Source organism: Melanostigma gelatinosum (genome assembly GCF_949748355.1).
Source record: "Melanostigma gelatinosum genome assembly, chromosome: 17".
Classification (NCBI taxonomy): Eukaryota; Metazoa; Chordata; class Actinopteri; order Perciformes; family Zoarcidae; genus Melanostigma; species Melanostigma gelatinosum.
The window spans coordinates 4472539-4491801 of NC_136650.1; the positions used below are offsets into that span (position 1 = coordinate 4472539).

Here is a 19263-nt window from a genome sequence, read left to right on the forward strand (position 1 = left end):
TTCAACAGCTGCCGTAACTACAAGAGTCACCACGGTTAACAGGGCCACCCGCTGAACCGGGACGCAGGCGGCGTCTATCGCCGCAGGCTATTAAAACGTGTTGACTACCACTGGACTGATCAAAAGTGCTTGTGATTGTAGCGCCCGTCGTAATCTCAAAAACGCCAAACCTCTTGAGTCTACGTCACAGTGTTTGACGTTCTGTACATGACCACAGATAACGTAGTTGGAGGCATCCAGGGATTTCTCGCTGGTACAACGTTATACGTTTCTCCACCAAACACATGTAAATATATCTGGCCTCTAAATATCGGGCCACTCACTAATGTATTCGACCTACTCACTAACAGCACGCGGATTGTATTTGGTTGCATCCGCGATCTTTGGTGGTTAATGCTTGCACAGCTTTATGCGCTCTTGCAGTCTGCCATGCTTCTGCAGGCTTACTTACATCATCATGGTTTACAAACAGTGAAAGTGTTTATATAATCCACGTAATTGTGAGTAAGGACGTGTAGGGCTGTCTCTTAGCTAGTCAGGTAACTTAGTATAAAGATGTCCCAGTTTTGTGGAGGTCAGGGTGAATGGATGGGTCAAATAAACACAGGACTTTACCCAGGAGGCCGCTGTTTGTGTCCCTTATAAGTTGACTTATATTCAGGCAGCATCCAGTTCTGCTGACTGAAGCCGATGCGAAAGTGTCTATAAACCTGCATTCTCTCTACTGACCATCAGGGGGCGACTCCTCTGGTTGTATAGAAGTCTGTGAGAAAATTACTCTACTTCTCTCTTGATTTATTCCCTCAGTAAACATTGTAAACATGAGTTTATGGTCTCAATCTCTAGTTTCAAGTCTTCTTCAAATGATGGTCCATTTAGAGTCAAATAGACCATAAAGCAGGTTATGCTTTAGGGCGGGCTTACTGTGATTGACAGGTCGCTGGCCCTCCCAGAGCCATATACAGCGTCTCTATGTCACTCCTCCGCATTCCAAATATTGTAACTTCCATTCATTGGTTGCGAAAAAAACCAACATGGCGACGGCCGTAGTCCCAGATGCCAACGGCAAAATTGCTGAACTCGAGGCTTCATAACGTCAGTCCACAAACCAATGGGTGACGTCACGATGACTACGTCCACTTCCTGTATACACTCTATGCTTATAATACTTTACTTTTGTCAGGTAACTTTCACACTTAACTAATGCCGCGTGCATTCGTTACATAACAAAAACACTTATTTTAGGAACAAACCACGAGCCGAAACAAGTTCTGCACTGCAGGCGCACTCATATAAATATATGCTTTTCCTGCTGTCCTCTCCGCCTGTGTGCACGACACACAGACGGATGAGGAACCTGTCAATCTCGGAATCCATCACATATCGGTCTGATGACAGATGAGCCTTTAGAGGTGAGGGGCCATACTTCTGGGGTTCTGGTGTCGCCAGATGATATCTGGGCCAAGACTTCCTTGTCCGTGCGCTGCTTATTCTTAGCGGTCTGATTAGAAACTTGAGAAGCGAGGTTGGAGTTGAGAGACGACGTGTAAGTAGCCAGTTAACAAGCTCATTTCAAACCAATAAAAAAACGAAATTATCGGCAGACGATAGCCGGTGGGTTCCCAGATTGCATTGCGGCCAATGTGTTCCTCCTCTTTTGACTGTTTTGACCTGCATTCAACCAAAGCCTGCTCCAACGTGTTTAGTCGATACTACTCGGACGACAAACCAGAATCCAGAACGCTTTCAATGCCAAAACCTTGTTCTGTCGCCTACAGTTGTATGTGAATACAGAATCTGTTTATAGACGTTATTACTACTTTTACTTGAATATAAAATCTGAGTGAGTCTTCCACCACTGCCGTATTGTTCTGGAGCTCTGGACCGTATCACTCTGTCCTCATCAGTAGATTTTTTTGCGTTTGCTCCGTTGCCATGGAAATTGTAGAGGTTCAGACTTCCCCTGATTCGTGAGCACTTTCAGGACCTTGACTTTGAAATGACTACCTCGACAGTTCATTCTTGACCAGGGAAACGGAAGGCGTGACCTCAAGGTCCCCTCGTGCCTGATTTATACCATTACGGCTGTTCGCCGATGCGTTCTGTGCGGAACCCTCTCGCGCACGCCAGGCATACATATGCACCGCGATGAAATCTGGTAGCATGGAATCCCTTTTTTGATGTGGACCTGTGGTTTTCAAGGCGGTCTTTGTTTTTTGGTTGTTTTTTTCTGATAGGCGTAATTCAATAGTACCAAATAAATTTGGCCCAATGCATCTCCGTGGCAGTCATCTCCGTGACTGCACACTCATCTCAGATTCCATTGTTGGCCGCAGGTGCAGGCTGTTAAATCCACTGCACATACACTCAACCGCTCAATGTTGGCCGGGGTGGAGAGAATAGAGCTGGGACTCATCTGGTCCATCTCTCACTCTCCATTTGTTCTTTTTCTCTCTCTTTTTTTTTAAACACACACTCTTGAATTAGAGAGCGTTAAGAGTGCTGGGTCAGGTACAGAGCAGGGGTCCCTGGAGCTGTTTAGCAGTTAAGTGGCCATAATGCATTGAGTGTAAAGTGACTGGGATTGAGGGGGGGCTTAGCCGTGGCTCTCCGCCTCGTTCTTAGAAAGTGCTCAGAGGTGCTAATCCCAGCCGGATTTGTGGCACTCATTCACAAACTGCTTGACTTCTGCAGCTCTCGGTCTACCTCTCTGGCCCATTTCTCTCTGTTTCTGTCTGTCTCTCTCCATCTCCCTGTCTTTCAAGTCTCTACTCACCGCCTGTCTCTCGTCTGCCTTTTACCACCTACGTCTCCCTCGCACTTTCATGTCCCCGGCTCATCCTAAAGCTCTCGGGTCTCTTTTGATGTCTCTCGGCGGGCGCCTCGTGAAACCAGCCACCCCTTGAGAGTTGTGTGCTCGCCACCCTCGCCCTACATTTTACCGAATGCACGCTCGTCTGCTGTGAGTGAGCACAGTTGGTTAGAGGGGAGACAGACACTGCAGTGCTTCACTATCGGGGGTGTGGGAGATGTCTGGAGATCCCACTCACTCTGCACTTACATGTCTGCTCGTGTTTGCGGTGCATTCTCACAGATGTGTGAATCACAAGTCGCTCGTGTTACGGCCGTGAAATGTGTACAGTAAATGCAGAAATGCTGTGTGTGTGTCTGTGCATTCATGTGCAAACTAAATACTAATAATAAACCCGTACTGTACTTTTGTCGTATGTGCAGCAGTGCATGTCTGTATGTTTGCATACTCAAAGAGGTTGTACAGTCTGCACGATATACACAGAAGTGTGTATATATATATGTGTGTGTGTGTGTGATTGCACAGGGCTGGGCGCAGTGAGTGTGTGTGTGTTTGTGTGTGTGCGCTCCAGCACACGCACAGCTTATGTAACGCCAAGGCATGTTATAACTCCACTGCGCCTGCTATGTGTAGGTGCTGGCTTGTACGCGTTCGCCCCGTTGTGTGTAACTATGGCAAGTGTACCCACTCGCCTGTCTGTGCGTTTGCGTGTGTGTGCGCTCGTGCCAGGCAGACTGCATTGCCGCAACCAGCCAGCTCTGTATCATCGTTGACCAAACTCGCCATCTGTGCCTGTAAGCTATAGAAACAGCGAGTCGCACTGCTACACAGCAATCCACACACACCATTAGTGTGTTGCGGAATAACAGCGGATTGCCACTGTGTTGTGTGCGTGTGTGTGTGTGTGTCTTGTCTGTCTGTCTGTGTGTGTCTGTGTTCGAGCACTCATGCGTGTCTAACTCAGCCTGTTTGTATGTTTGTCTCGTGTTCTTCGTCAGTGTGTAACAGCATGTTACACACTGATCCCATGTTTGGACCAAATTGACTCACTGGGGTTTCACTCTTCCTGTTTGGCCAAGCTGATGGCAACAAGCATTAATGACCTCACCGCAGCATTCGGTCATTGGCCTGCAGAACCCGGGCCTCACGGCCAATCACACGCTGCTCCGGTGACGTATAGCCAGCCAGCGGCTGTCCTGATTCGCGGGGGAAGGCGGGACTAAGGGACGCCGTGTAGAAGGCGCTGTGTAGAGCGCCTTCTGATTAGCTGGGAGGGAGGGAGAGAGTGAGGGAGAGAGTGAGTTTGTGAGAGGGATGGGCAGGAAGAAAGCATGAGAATTTGGGAGTTGGTGTTCTCTGCGGTTCCCCTGAAACTACACTCAACCTGTGGCTCACGTGGATCATAGTGGAGACGCCGCTGCCATGCATACAGATGAATAGATAGCTCACAGAGAGTTGTCTACTCTTATTAAAGCTGTGATATAAAAGTGTGAGCTGTAGTTATAATACGCGAGACAGCTTGGGACATGACATATTGATCTCTATTAAATTTGATAATGTCACGTCAGTGTGTTTATTCTATCGAAACAAGCCCAACCCGTTAAAAAAAAAGAGAAGACAGACACCGTCTCCTCGGTCTACGCGCGTTTCCCGTGTTTGTAGACAAAGAGGGGATGAAAAGAATGAAGAAAGAAAGAGAGAGAGAAAGATCTCAATCCCGTCCTGCGTGCCCGACAAAGTCGCAGACATGCCCACATAGGAGCCCCATTGGCCACCGCAGCCTCGCTCTCCCAACAGCTGTTCTGTGTTTTCCCACACTCAGATTGGCCGCGGCGCGCCGCCGATCAAATTTACTTTGACGCGGGGCTCCGCCTCTGCTCCCCTTACGCGGGATCCCATTGGCTACTGTACGCGTTCGTGCCCCGCGATTGGCCGCACGGGCTGGTTGTCAAGGCTTCGGGGCTTCATTCACCATTTTGCGACTGTAGTGTAGAATGTACAGGGGCAGTAGTTTTTTCCTCCTTTTAAGTTGCTTTGCCGGAGAAACATGAAGCGCCGCTAATTGGCAGCTGCGGACGACCAGCCGACCTGCCCTATTTTACCCGGCGGACTCACCAGATAACCACACTGGGGTGCTACATTAGCTCGGGTGAGTATAAGCTGCCCACAAATCTGTCTCCTGCAGCACTGCAGTGGGGCTTGTTGTGCTCTCGCCGAGCCGCTATCGCTGTTCTTGTTTACCGTGGCCATAATCAGTATTAGCAGTTGAGCTGTTCACCATATTTCTTCCCAATATGTGGGTAAAGCCCACGGAGAGGAGTGGAGGGCGGATTGTGTGTCTTCTGCGAAAAAAAAGGGAGCGGTGCCGATAGACATAGTGAGCTTGAAACTTTTCCACTAGAAATAAATTAAACGCCATAACTGCCGTCGGACTTCCTAGAAACAACTGTTATTCGTCCTGCGTTGTATCGAAACCTCGAAAAGTCCCTTGTCATTCCCTCCTCCTCTGTCTGTGTTACATATTTTCTTCCTCTTTTTTTCCACGAATCAACGTGGCTGTTTGAATTAACGTGTTTTTGAAGCGGCTCGAGGGCCTTCTCCTTTGGACTAGTTTAGTTCACACATTGACACTTTCCCCTTCTTTGTATCTCGGTCGCAATAACGCAAATAACGACGAGGGTCACCACAAAGTTATCCGGCTAGTTTTAGCTACCCTTTCAGACGACTGTCACTTTCGGATGGGCCAAAACGGCCGACTTGTGTCCGCTGTTTTGGTCGTTGTGTTGTGACCGTGGAGCGGATCGACAAAGTTAACGCGTTCATCTGTTTGGGACCTTTCACGCTGTCACGCAACACGGGGAGTGCGGCCGTATTACACGGTATTAAGTGGTTAATATGCCCGTTAAACCGGTTATTTCCCGGTGACAGTGAGTTGAGGATTTCCAAGCGGCCTTGTGTCTCTGTGTGTGTGTGTGTGTGTGTGTGTAGTTGAGGCCTGGTCGCTGCACGCCACGGCCTGCTGTGTTGTAGAGTAAAAGCTGGTAGTACTCGCGTTACTACGAGGGCTTGACACATACACGGTATCCAGATAAAGCAGAGGTGACGTATTCACCTCCTGTAGTTTTATAACTTGTGCTTTGCACCTTGTGTGGAGAAGTTAGATGCTGTTATCTGCTCTGGTGAATACATTTATACTGGCCTCTCCTTAATAAAGCACCGTAGTGATCCTGTTATACACTTTTAAAGAGGGGCTCTGCGATTGACACAACTTTTGAAAATGCAGTTTGGCGCGGGGTCAGAAATGTACCATTAAAATAAAAAAGATCTAGCATCTCCACAGGAGGTCAAACCATACCGTAAAGGACCGAAAGGTCTGGCAAATTTTAGATAGTGAATTATAGTGAATGTATGGCAAGGTTGGCAAAAACAATGTGTGGAGGGCATATGCAGTTGTATAGCATAAAAATGATCAAGTTAACACACTTAATATCCAATATTATAATCTTTTGCATTTCACCTCAGCTGTTATTAGTTTGTCGTAGCCCAGTTGCGGTTTTAAAGGCGGCAGTTCCATGTTTTTGTCACCACGCATGTCTCGCTTCAGCTCGATTTCTACCATTTATTTGTGTATAAGAGAAGGTAAACACCATTTCTGCAAATAAAATATGACCAAACTAGCCAATCTGCAGGTCGTGTATACCCGATGAGCAGATAGCGCTCTGCTTTGATCACTGCACATGAAACATAGGAGGCCTACTATAGCTCCCATATGGGCTTCCTTGCTCTGCGTTGCACTGCGGGGCGAGTGAGTTGCGTCAGTTTGTCTTTAAGCTGTTATCACCAGGCCCATGACTCTGACACCAGCTGTTGTACACGGCGCACTACTGAGTAAACACACGTAGCATACCTCTATCGTGACCAAGTAAGGCCGGCTGCCAAATTATTTTATGATGGCTGCTCTATGGCTGTCTGTCCTAAATAGGGATTTGCATAGAGCACAGTGACAGCTATTAGCTCCCTGGCTCTCTGTCTGCACTCCTAACTATCATCACATAGATGTTTGCTGTGTGTGTGTGTGTGTATGTGTGTGTGGCCTTGAGACAGGCGGCCCTTATCTCTGAAAATGGATTTCTCTCTAGCCAATATGATGTGGCAGATATTAAGAGGACCTGAATGAATGCGCAGACAAACAGGGAGGCAACAGAAGGGAAAAGAGACGGAGTTGGAAGAGACTGGTTGGAGGATGGATGGAGAGACGGGGACAGACAGGCAGACATGGAAGTTAACAGACAGTCAAACAGCCACTGACAAGTAGACATAGCGGTGGATAATAGACATCAATCCAGAACATTTTCACAGTCAATATTGGAGTGAGAATTTTTCAGAGAAGCCGACAGAGCAGTTGGGGGGGGGGGTTTGATTCTCACTCTTTTACGCGTGTTGTTAACGTCTTTCTGGCGCTCGCAGCTCTGTGGAGACTCTTATGTTGGAAGAAACGAGGCAGAGCACACAGCACCGAGTACCCGAGGCAAGTCCCGCGCGTATCAGCCACACGGAAAACAAACCAGTTAAATGACAACAGTCTCCCGTTCAACAAGTCGGCAAAATCAATCTGTTTTACTTTCTAAACGGGGGCAGAGGTGTGAATGAGTTCGCTGTGGAATGGGAGATATTCTGAATGACTCTGGCATGGCTAGCAGCGATGCTGAACGACTCTGGTGCGGAATGGCAATTCATCGTAACAACTCTGCTTTTTCTCGGAGACTGCAGCACAAAATGAGGATAGAGACTTAAGTGGAAGGAGAGGAGAGAAAAGGACAGATGAAGAGGTAGGAATCAATATCAGAGAGAGAAGAGAGAAGACAGTCAGGGGATAAGAATGAAAGTGTAATAGTAGCAAAGAGAGAAGGACGAATAAAGTAACAGGAAGTTAGGTAATGGTCTTCAACAGGAAATTGAGTTTGTAGGGGCGGATTGACTCTGCTTTGAAATACATAGATAAAGGTCGCCACAGAGGGAGAGAGAGAGAAGAAGGGTTTCAATATGCGAGCGAACAAGGAATTCCCCCGCCTCTACTGCCCCGGCCAAGAAGTACGGTAGTGTGTGTGTGTGTGTGTGTGTGTGTGTGTATGAGAGAGTGTGTGTGTGCGTGCAGAAAGGCTTGTCTGGGCAAATTGCAAAGTGCTCCTCACTATTTCCATACTGTGTTGTGAGCCTACTTAGTGTTTACCCCTACAATATGGCCTCCTGTTTTCAATATGTACCTGGTATGGATGCAGGCCTTGTGTAATGTGAGTAGAACCTGTTATGTAATGAATTAATGTGTAATGAATTTGTAGATGAGTCATTTTCATTACTACTCTCGTACGATGGTGCATCGTTTAGCGCAGAATACTTTTTTTTAGAATTAATGTTCATATTTAACTGGTTATTACTGGTTATTTTTTATGATCATTTTTGTGTGATCATAAAGTCCCACTTTGCTGTGCTTTCATTTTGAATTACTTTCATGTCTCTTTAATGTCTTCACAGATGTTTGATTTTGATCCAATCAGTCACTTTTGCACTCAAAGCCATGCAGTTGGTAGCTATCTGTCGTGGTGAATGGGCTTTTTGAATTTCTGAACGTGTTAGCCACATGAGTAACCCGCGCTCCCTGTTCCCTTTCTTTTAGAGTCTCTGGAATAAGGTGGGCAAGTGCTGAAGTCGCGCAACAAAGACAAGACAGGATGAGAGAGAGAGGCCCCGGCAGAGGAGAAAAAATAGAGATAATATAAAAGGAGGGGGAAGAAGGAAAAAAAAAAAGCAAGGCAAAACAAGAGAGGAACGCCAAAGAGAATCTCTGGGATAAATAAATAAAAGGGCTTGTTTAGAGAAAAGGCAAGCTAGATGAAAAGATGAAGCCGATAAAAAAGCAGGGCCGGCGCTCTCCTCCCTCCACCCGGGCCAAAGGGGGGAAACGTCGCGGAATGGGGGATGCCCCCGAAGGAGGGGAGAAGAGAGACTCAGATGAGAGCAGAGACAGAAGCAGATCCCCACAAAACCGAACACCCTCCTCCCCATTTTCTTCTAATCCACAGTCCGAGTCCTCCCAGACAGACCCAATCAGAGCGAGGGACACTTCAGAGGAGCAGGGTCTTCACAGAGAAGCACTGTCAGAAACGACAGGATCACTTGTGATGGATTCTGGGAAATTTTTGACATCCTCGGATGATAGACCAGGGAGGTCAGCTGTGAGCGGCAGCAGCCACAGTGACAGTGGTGGTAGTAGTTGTAGTAACAGTAGTACACCCAGCGCCAACAACAGCCCAAACCCCGCCTCCAGCCGAAAAACGGCCACCTTCAAGGCCCGCGTTCCCAAGAAGAAATACACCTCTGAACACTGCTTGTCTGCTCTTGGTAACCATAGCAGCCCTTCCTCCAGCACGCCCCCGCCTCTTCCTCTTAGTGGTGGGGTTATTAACCACGGGTCAACAGGTTCAGGAAAAGACATCTGTGTCTCTCACCCTGATGGCAACAGTCAGAGCAGGAGCCTGATTGACAACTTTCACAGCAGGACCACTGACAGGGAGGGGCATCAGGACGGCTCCCCAGGACCCCCTACGCTGACGCTGGCAGGGGACAGGGAAAGGCCCGGAGGAGTTGAAGGGGCAAGAGATGCGGAGCGAACGTCGCCCGTCCTCCTACCCCGTTGCTCCTCTACAGACACCGCCAGCGAGCACTCAGCTGACCTGGAAGTAGTCGGCGACACACACGCCCTCACACAGATGTCTACACACGCACTACCCAGTCTCCCTGATGCACTGTCTGACGCCCTCGCCAAAGGAATGAAGAATCAGCGTGTCCTCGCTCGACAGCTCAGGGGAAGAAGTGACGGAGAGGGAGAAGGCGAATGCAGGGACGAGGGGGGGATTTCAGACTTGGTGTTTCGGGCTGGAGTGGTGCGTAAGGTCAGCGGTGAATTTGGAAGCCTGGAGGTGCAACTGAATGGTGAGAAGACGCTGTGGCGTTATCCGTATCAACATGACGGCCCCCCAGGGGTGGTGGACATTATCCTAGATGCCCCACCGCCTGGTGTCCATCCAATAGCTATTGGCACCCGTGTCTGCGTACCATTTGGAAATGAGGAGGGCAGCGAGGGTCAGTGGCAGTGGTACCGAGAAGGTGTGGTGACCCAGGTGGACACTCACCCTGCGGTGGCCAACCGCTACCGAGTCCTGCTGTCTGAGGAAAGATCTGATTCCGTGAACGAGGAAGAGGATGGCAGAGGGACAGCTGTTGGGACCCAGGCAGTGTGGGTCTCCCGACAAACACTCCGGCTTCTGGTGCCACCATGGGACCTGGATCTGCCGTCTGGAGGGGGACGGGATGGAGAGGAGGGGGTCAGAGACAAGGAAATGGAACGGGAGGACAGGGAGGAGATAGATGTGGAGCAGGAGGTGTGTCGTTTGAGCCGGGGGATGACACCCGGCGTGGGGTCAGTGTTGGGGAGGGGAATACCCTACCCAGGTATGGTCCCGGTTTCCTCCACATCAGGCCACAGCATTACCTCCCCAGTCACCCCAGCCTCAGTCCTCAGCCTGGCTCCAGGCCGAGAGTGGGAAATTGAGAAAGACTTAGAGAGGGAGAGGGACCTCCAGAGAATACAGGAAAGAGAGCAAGAAAGGGAGAACAATGCGAAGCAGCAACAGCACCAACAACAGCAGCAACACCACCCATACATGCCACTTACCCCCGAAGAAGACATGGAAGTGTCTCACTTTAACATGCTTCCAATGATCATACCTGGGGCCAAACAAATGGCACTTCCCCTGCACCGCCACATCATCTCTAAGCCCCCGCCTGGCTACCTCAATCCCCACCTTTCTGTGGTGCGGGGCATCGGGGTACCCTCTACTCACCTGGCCTTGAACCCCCACCCCCCTCCTTCACCTGTCCTATTAGGCCTTGACCCAACAACTGCAGCAGCTGTCATTATCACCCCTCAGCTTCCCCCTCTCCCTCCCATCTCCTCTTCCACCGCATCCTCCTCCAGAGTAGAGAAGGCCCAAGGAGGATGTTCTTCCAGTGGAGGAGCTGGTGGTGGCGTTGGATCTGGATCAGGTTCATCCTCCTCCTCCTCACGTTCCCGCACCCCACTGACAGCTGCCCAGCAAAAGTACAAGAAGGGAGATGTGGTGTGCACGCCAACAGGCATCCGTAAGAAGTTCAATGGGAAGCAGTGGAGGAGGTTGTGCTCCAGGGAAGGCTGCTCAAAAGAGTCCCAGCGCCGAGGATACTGCTCCAGACACCTCTCAATGAGGACCAAGGAGATGGAAGCCAGTGGAGGTAGCCGGGAACGGGGTGGAGCCAGCAGCACAGGGACCTTGACGCCGTCTGACCTCCGAATGAGCGGTGGAAGAGCTAGCTCAGAGTTTGACTGGGATGAGACATCGCGCGAAAGCAGCGAGGCCAGCAGCCGCGGAGGAGACTCCCGCCCTCGCCTGGTCCTTCCCTCTCTGCTCCCTCAGGACCTCTCTCGTTTTGACTTTGATGAGTGTGAGGCAGCGACCATGCTGGTCTCCCTGGGGGGCTCCCGCTCAGGCACACCCTCATACTCGCCTATCTCCAATCAGTCGCCCTTCTCACCCACCCCATCACCCTCACCCTCTCCGCTCTTTGGCTTTCGCCCTGCCAATTTCAGCCCCATCACTGCTCCTGCCTCACTTACTCCGCGCCGCCATCGCCAGCTTAGCGGCACTAAAATGGGTACACCAGGCCTTGACCGAGAGCGCCACCTGTCGGGGATTGTGCCCACTTTTCAGACCAATCTCACTTTCACAGTCCCCATGAGCCCTAGCAAAAGGAAGCTTGACACCCACCCGCCCCCTCCGCTGCCTGCAATCCAGGACTACCAGACCAAACCTGACCAACAACAGCTGGTGGGCATGATGGGAGACTCAACCCTGGGCCACAACCCTGCCGCCTTCAGGGTCCTCTCCCCCCATAGTCAGCCCACAACCCCCTCCTCACTTTCTTTTCCCCGGCCTCGTAGCGCCACCAGCAGGCCACCATCCTCCGCTGCCTCCACTCCTCCGCCTATGCTGGTCTCTCCCACCCCTCCCTCCCCGCTGCCCCTGGAACCATCCCCACGCCGCATTGTGCCACTCCGTGATTCCCCAGTCATTGTCCGCAACCCAGATGTCCCCCTGGCTAAGTTCTCTGATGGCCCGTTGGGGAGGAGAGAGAGGAGCAGGTCCAGAGAGCACAGCCAGCCTCAACACGCAGCTCTCCCAGGCCTCCAGGTCCCCGTTCCTATCAACGGGGCCACCACCAACGGTGCAGTTCTCCTGCGCAACCCCACATCCACTCTTGTCCTGGTCACGTCCAGCTCGGTAAGCTAGTCATTTTGTTCTGTTTTTGTGTAATATGATCAAATGCAGCATAGGGATTGGCCATGTGGATAAAGTCTTCATGGTATAAAAATATATAATAATATAAGAAATGGTAGAGCAAAGTAGTATCTTTTTTTGGTCATATAATGTCATATCAACCAACCTTAGTACAAGTGGGTGACTTTCATGAGCCTGAGGTCCTAAAAAATAAAGAACATCCATTTAATAGTATTATGTATTTTGAGTGGTTCCTAAAATTCCTAAAATGCTTTTTGTTGCGTAAGTTGCTGTTGGTAGCAGGCGCGGCTGTTGCTCAGAGGTTGTCTTCCAATTGGAAGCATCCAATTCATGTCAAAGTGTACTTGGGTAAGACACTTAACCCCAAATTGCTCCCAAAGGCTGCGCCATATGTGTATGAATAGGTGTGAATGTGAATTTGTTATGTCCTGATGGGCAAGTGGCACCTTGCATGGTAGTCCCTACCGTCAGTGTATGAATGGGTGAATGACGGCATGTACTGTAAAGCGCTGCAAGTGGTCGGAAGACTAGAAAGGCGTTATACAAGTTAATTTACTATCGAAGTCCATTTGGTCAAATTATGCTGATCTTACAAAAGTGTCTATTTACACTGATTCAGAATGTAGTTTTGACATCCTAACCTGGACGATGTATGATCTCTATAAGATGGGTCACTAATAGGCGGACCATGGCGTTCTCGAAAAACAGAAACGTGGTCAGCGAGACCAGAGCCTTTAACCAAGAATGGACAAACTCTTAAATGTTCATTCTTCCCACGAGCAGTTTAAAACCAGTGTGTCTCATATGTTCAGAGACCGTGGCGATTATTAAAAGCGGTAATATGAAGCGCCACTACAAGACAAAGAACAAATCTTTTGAGCAAACGTACCCACCCACATCCGAAATGAAGGCACAGAAAATAAACCTAAGAGCCCAGTATGATCAGAATCCTAACGCATGAATTCACTGACCAACAATGATGTTAACAGAGAGAATAGAGCTGAAACAAGTGGTTTACTAACCACAGATAAAGTCCACGCTATGGAGCCAAATCCAGGCCAATAGTTTTGATCATTTGAAAAAACATTTGAACCTGAAGGTTTAAGCTGTGGTCTTGAACTTTGAAAAATACATTAATGTATTATATTAAGACCTCAAATATCAAAATATATATGAAAGTGAAAAATTTAAATAAATATTTTATTCAAAAACAATTCCAGAACGCAATCAAAATTATATTCAACACAAAAAACCTTTTCATTCACTTATTTGCATTTTGAATACATTGCTGTATTTTTCAAAGAAGTTTCAGGTTAAATTTTTTTTTTTCAAAACTATTGGCCTGGATTTGGCTCCATACCCTGCACACACAGTTACCTTATTAGAAGATGACAAGAATATAATATCGTGGCTTTTTTGGGTGACGTCACTTCACACCTGAATGAACTGAATTTAAAGCTGCATGGCAAAGACGATTCAGTTGAATTTATTTGGTCGGTACTTTATTTTAGGATGCACATCTTCCAAAAGCTTTCTGTTGTGTAATTTAATCTTAAATGCATCCCTTATTTTATTTGAAACAAGAGAAGAATATTTATTTATTATTAGATTGTGTATTATTTATAATTCATCCAGTAAAAAACTGACAGTAAATATTGTTGGGATATTATTCAATTGAACTTTCTTTACTTGATCTGACAGTCAGTTGTGGACTACATACAGACAATAATACAACTGTTGGCTAATTCAATATATATGGCACTAAATCATAGCGCAAGTTACTCATTATTGTGATGTTCCGGCCCTTTGCATGAGGAAACTCTTTCTAACCTCGTTGAATTTGAATTGAATACCCCTGCTCTATAATCTTGTCAGTGACTGAGAAACTCCACCTTGAAAGTGAATTCAAACGTCTCCTCTTTGATGTCTCCTCCCAGTCCTTGACTCCAGCCATGGGGGGTCACCCTGCCCTGTCCAGCCCCTCCGTGATGCCCACTTCGTCGTGCTCCATCCTGTCCTCCTCTGGCTCTGGAGGCCGGGAGAGGGAGAGAAAACCCGAGGGACACCAGGACGCCTCCGGAGGGGGGCTGCCACAGCCGGTAGCCTGTCACCCCACGCCGACCGCCCTGCTGCCGCTCATACTGCCAGCTGAGTCGCCTTACCCTGCTCCGCGCAAGCAAATCATCATGGGACGGCCGGGCACTGGTGAGTAAGGACGGGGAGAGGGAGCGAGGGATCATCCCGGCACTGTGGCTTCGACCTTTGTTCCCGTCAGATACAAAGTCTGCTGAGACACACTTTGTCCGTACTATAGTAGGAAGGGATGTGCACGCTGAAGCTTGTGTACTCCAGCCCAGATATTCTTGCTTTCATTATCTCTCTAGAGTTACAGGAGTGTCATCAAGAGTGTTATGGCTATGACTCATATACACTTTACCATGGTTTGCTAGCACTGAAGGAGGAAACCATATTCAAAGGATGTTTGATTTGCCTTCTCAGGACATGTTGACCTTAGACTTACTACTTCATATTTATTAGGCATGTATGTGGCAAATTGTCTATTTTCACAAAGATGTTTTATTTTAAGTTATAATATACCATAATTGACAGAAATGTGCCGCTTTGGGCTGCTGTTGTTTTCTAAGAAATACTCTTTCTCCTTAAACAATTGCTTTATCAATGACTCCCTTATGATCAGCCACAGTGGACACAAGGACATTCAGCATTTAGTTTAAGGGAGGATGAAACGGGGCAGACGTTACCCTTTTGCGTACCCTCTTTCAGAGTATGTATTTGGGCAACAAACTGTGTGAATATTTTTTCTCAGATCTGTGTGCACTCTGCTGGATATAATAAAATTGGCCACTGAGCAATAGAGGTGTTTGGGTTAATCATATACTGCGTGCTTGTTTCCATGCCAACCTTGCAATATTTCAGACCAAAACTCGGAAATGTTGCTAATATAGGAACGGGGAAGATGGTTTCCAATTGAAAGGCAGGATTTCTCATTTTGTGTCAGTTTAGCACAACACTTTCTCAGTCTGAAAAGTGGAATAAATGTACAGGAGTTTGTTCGTGCAGAGATGTTGTCAATACTTTTTATCTCAGTGTCACAGTTCATACTGGCATTTGACAAAACAAGAGGTTGTATTTATAAGTCATGTAGACATTTTTCAGTTAATATATTCATTCAGGACAAATTGCATGGTTGCTCATATGGCATAATATGGCATAAGGGTTGACTTTTCCTGGTTTTAAAGGCTGCATTACTGCAAACTTTTCTCAACTTACCAGACTGATCAAGCTGTTCCATCATTTGCCTTTACCTGCTTAATCATTTTATCCACATTACTGATGATTATTTGTCAAAAAATCTCTTTTGTCGTCTCTATATCCTTCTCCACAAATGTCAAAAGTAGCAGATTTAATGCATAAGGATCTTTAAATTATTGAGCATTTCGTCACCCTTTTCTGACTGAACTGTGATTTCATGACTCGGCTCAGGCGGTAAAGGTGACTTCAGAGTGAAACCTTTTTTCCTCTGAGGCGTGAAGATCAGAAAAGGTTTTGATATAAATCAGCTGTGCAGGCAACCACCCAGACCCGCGGCTCAGTGTGTGTGTGTGTGTGTAATTCGTGACTCAGTGTGTGTAGTGTCACAGTTATTGAGTGTGCGTGTGCAGGGGGTGTCGCCCTTTTCATATCCGTGTTTGTGAGAGAGAGAGACAGAAGGGGTGTTTCACTGAAACCTTTAAGAGGGCGAGAATATTGACATGTCTAGACATGCAAGACTGAGAGCAGGAGTGCAGAGAGCAACAAGGACATTCACACTCCTCCTCTAGCCCCCCCCCCCCCCCCCCCCACACACACACACACACACATGCATTCATCTCGCTGTTCCAGACAATCAACAACCTCAGACAGGGCATCAAGGGCAGGTCTGCCGTGATGTGAATGTGTTTCATCACTTGCGGCAGAAAAAAAAAGGAGTTATCGTATTTGCCAGCGCGTTGTCATGGATACACGCTTTCCACCGGTAGAATTAACGCAGTAAAGCGTCGAGGCCCGAGGTGATTACCGGAGCGTGCTTTTTATTCCTCCCTCACATCCCTCGCACTGCTGCTAGCGGCCACCTGCCTCTTGGTAGCGTTACGTTTCCTCCGCCATACATTTTTAAAAACACCCCGAGCTTCAGCGGAGCCCAGAAACAAACGCAGGCAGAAGGCAGTGGAGGCCCCCAGCGGATGAGATCCTTCTAAATATAGCCCGGCTCAAGTGCAGCTGCATTAGCATCACAAGTTTCATTACTGCTCTCTGAGTACGTCTGCAGCCTCCAGTGAAGAAGGGATAAGTGCTCAGCTGAGGTCTCATCTCGCTGCACGGCTCAGGAACTGCGTTATTGCTTTTTGCACACACGGGAGAAGTTATTTGGGAAACTCTCCAAGTGGCGGTAATGTTTGTAGTCACATGACAGGTGATCTACAGTCGAGTCGCATCATTTTCCCACCTTAAAGACGGCATGAAGACGGCTCGTTCTGTGCAGTGTGTCTCTCTCTGATGTTTTTCACAACTCACCACCGACGGTGCTTCCCTGGAATATTCACGGCTCGCCTCTTCAGGGTGTCAGCTGGTCCTTTTAAAAGTGTTCAGGATCTCAAGTCAGATTTGTTCAGCACCTTAAAGCAAAAGGCTATAAATTCTGTATTTTTCTCACTCATCAAATCTCAACAAATGTCTGTCTCTCTTTACTTCCACACTCTGTGGCACTCAGCCCTTATGTTCATTCTGAAGTTTAAAATATATATGGTTTTATTTCTATAAAAGGTTCAGCAATTTCCTGAAACAGCTGGGCACTGTGTTGTTCAGCCAATGTTACTCAGACAAGAGTTGCATTTGTTCGGGACTATTTTCAACACATTTGGTGTTCTGGAGGGTAATTACAGCAGTAGTGTGGTGTGTGTCAGATTCATTTTAACTACAGTGCCCACTGTTCATTGCAAGAATGTCAAATGTCACTCAGTCCAACGCTGTTGCCTCGGTGATATGTTTTTTTTTTTTTATAGTTTTTGACAACAATGGTTCTCTATGGAGCACAGAGGGCTTTGGCAAAAACAGATAATACTTGTCTGAGTTCATTTCATTGTGAGTTTTGGTCTTTTTGTGGAGTTTTTGACAATGAGAAAGATAGACTATTTAAAAGTGCAGAGATGTTACTGACTACAGATTTATTCTCATTGATTTGGGTTTGATTTCCACCCGTACACAGTGATGTTTGGTGCAGGCAGAGTTGGAAAGTAAGGCAGGCCAAATAAAAACCACAGCTGTGGGTGGAGGAGTGTTGATTTTTCACTTCCACTGTTACATTAACACGCAGCAGGTTTACTACAGTCTTCTTGACCCTGTAAACATTTCCTGTTGTCATTCAAATTCATCACAGAGCTGTCATTTTGCACAGTGTCCGCACAGCGGTCTGTTTCTGCCAGTGTAGTTTCTTTATTTTTGTTATTAATTCAATCTTGAATACGGATTTGTCTGAAAAAAAGTCTTAAACTTAGCTTAAACCTTCCAACAACCTGCTATTGTATACTAAGTGACCAAACAGAAGCTTTACATCAGTTTTTGTCTCTGATAGTCGGACCTAGCCTCCTGGTAACATTTAGCTTTCATGAGAATGGAGACAATTCTTTCAAACAAAGCAAATGGGTTCAGTCCCTAAAGTTGCCTGGTATCCTCCACACTGCTGATTGAACAGAGCTTGACCAATAAATTGGAAAGTATTAGCTATTTTATCGGATATATCCGTATCAATGAACATTATATGTCAGCCGATAAGTAACAACAAATTGCAGTACAGACATGCCAAACAAGGTTTGAGGCGATTTAGAAACGGCGTCTCCAGAGAGCACTGACAAATTGATGTTTCACTTGCAAAATGTCTCACCGTAAGCAACAACAAAAAAATCTTAAGGGATTGTTTTGTCACCGTGACGGCCGTGGCCGGAGGCATTTATAATTATGGGTTGTCAGTACGTACTTCTATGTCCACACGTCCGGTCCCTTCTTGTGAAAGTGATATCGCAGGAACTCGTTGAGGGAATTTCTTAAAATTTCACACTAAACGTTCCACCTGGACTCAAATACTGAAAGAAAGGGATTCGATTTTGGAGGTCAAAGGTCAAGGCCATTGTAGCCTCGTGTCAATCCCATTCCCGTGACATCTCAGGAGGGCCGTCAGCGAATTGAATTCAGAATTTGGTGGTCAAAGGTCACTGTGACCGGACGAAACACATTTTTGGCCATAACTCAAGGATTCACATGTTAATCGTGACCATTTCACACAAATGTCTAGGAGGATAAGTGATGACATTTTGGACGTACATGGATGTAAACTGTAACATGTCTGGTGGGAAGAAGCATTAAACTGGGAGGCGGTAATTATGTGTTTATTTAAAATGATATATATATTGTTAGCTATATTGTATAATTTTTTAACTGCTAAATATCTGTCAATATTGACCTTAAAAATCAGGTATCACTTTGGCTGTCTTTGAGTTGCAGCGGTATATCTGAATTCATCTAGGATATACATTCAGATATACAGCTGCACATGTGAAATAACCCTTATATTCTCACATATTATGCACAGTGAAATCTAGTCTCTGCATAGTCTCATCGTAGTATTAGGATAATACTGACTCTTGTATTCTGTTCAGTTCTCAATGTACATGCACAGAAAAAGACATGGCTTAAAACAGGGACAACAAAACTGAAAGAGGTCAGCATAAACATTTGATTTGCACAGATATGAATATATATAAAACGTTTGAATAAGACTCACTTCCTCAGCTGAAGTTCCCAATGCAAACAGCAGCATAAGTGAAGTATTATTGCAAAGTTCAGAGCACTGCACAGTGATAATAGTCAGGTGACACCAGAATCTGCAAAAGAGAACTTCTTGAACAGCAGGTCCGGGGTCTGTTTACATTTTCTTCATTGTCTAGCTCAGCAGTATCTGGACCTCCATTTTAGATGAGCCATAAGCTGGCGAACGGATAGCTA

The 19263-nt window shown here is 47.0% G+C and overlaps 1 protein-coding gene across 2 annotated transcripts in view; it reads left to right on the forward strand.

Annotated features, from left to right (window-relative positions):
* The first annotated feature begins 4822 nt into the window (after positions 1–4822).
* cica (capicua transcriptional repressor a) overlaps positions 4823–19263 on the forward strand; it is a 35533-nt gene continuing 21092 nt past the window's right edge. For both annotated transcript variants that reach the window (XM_079287849.1, XM_079287850.1), the window contains exons 1-3: positions 4823–4961; positions 8487–12186; positions 14142–14409. In XM_079287849.1, the coding sequence (XP_079143975.1) occupies positions 8710–12186; positions 14142–14409 (3745 nt within the window). In that variant the 5' untranslated portion in view covers positions 4823–4961; positions 8487–8709. The remainder of the gene's footprint in view (positions 4962–8486; positions 12187–14141; positions 14410–19263) is intronic.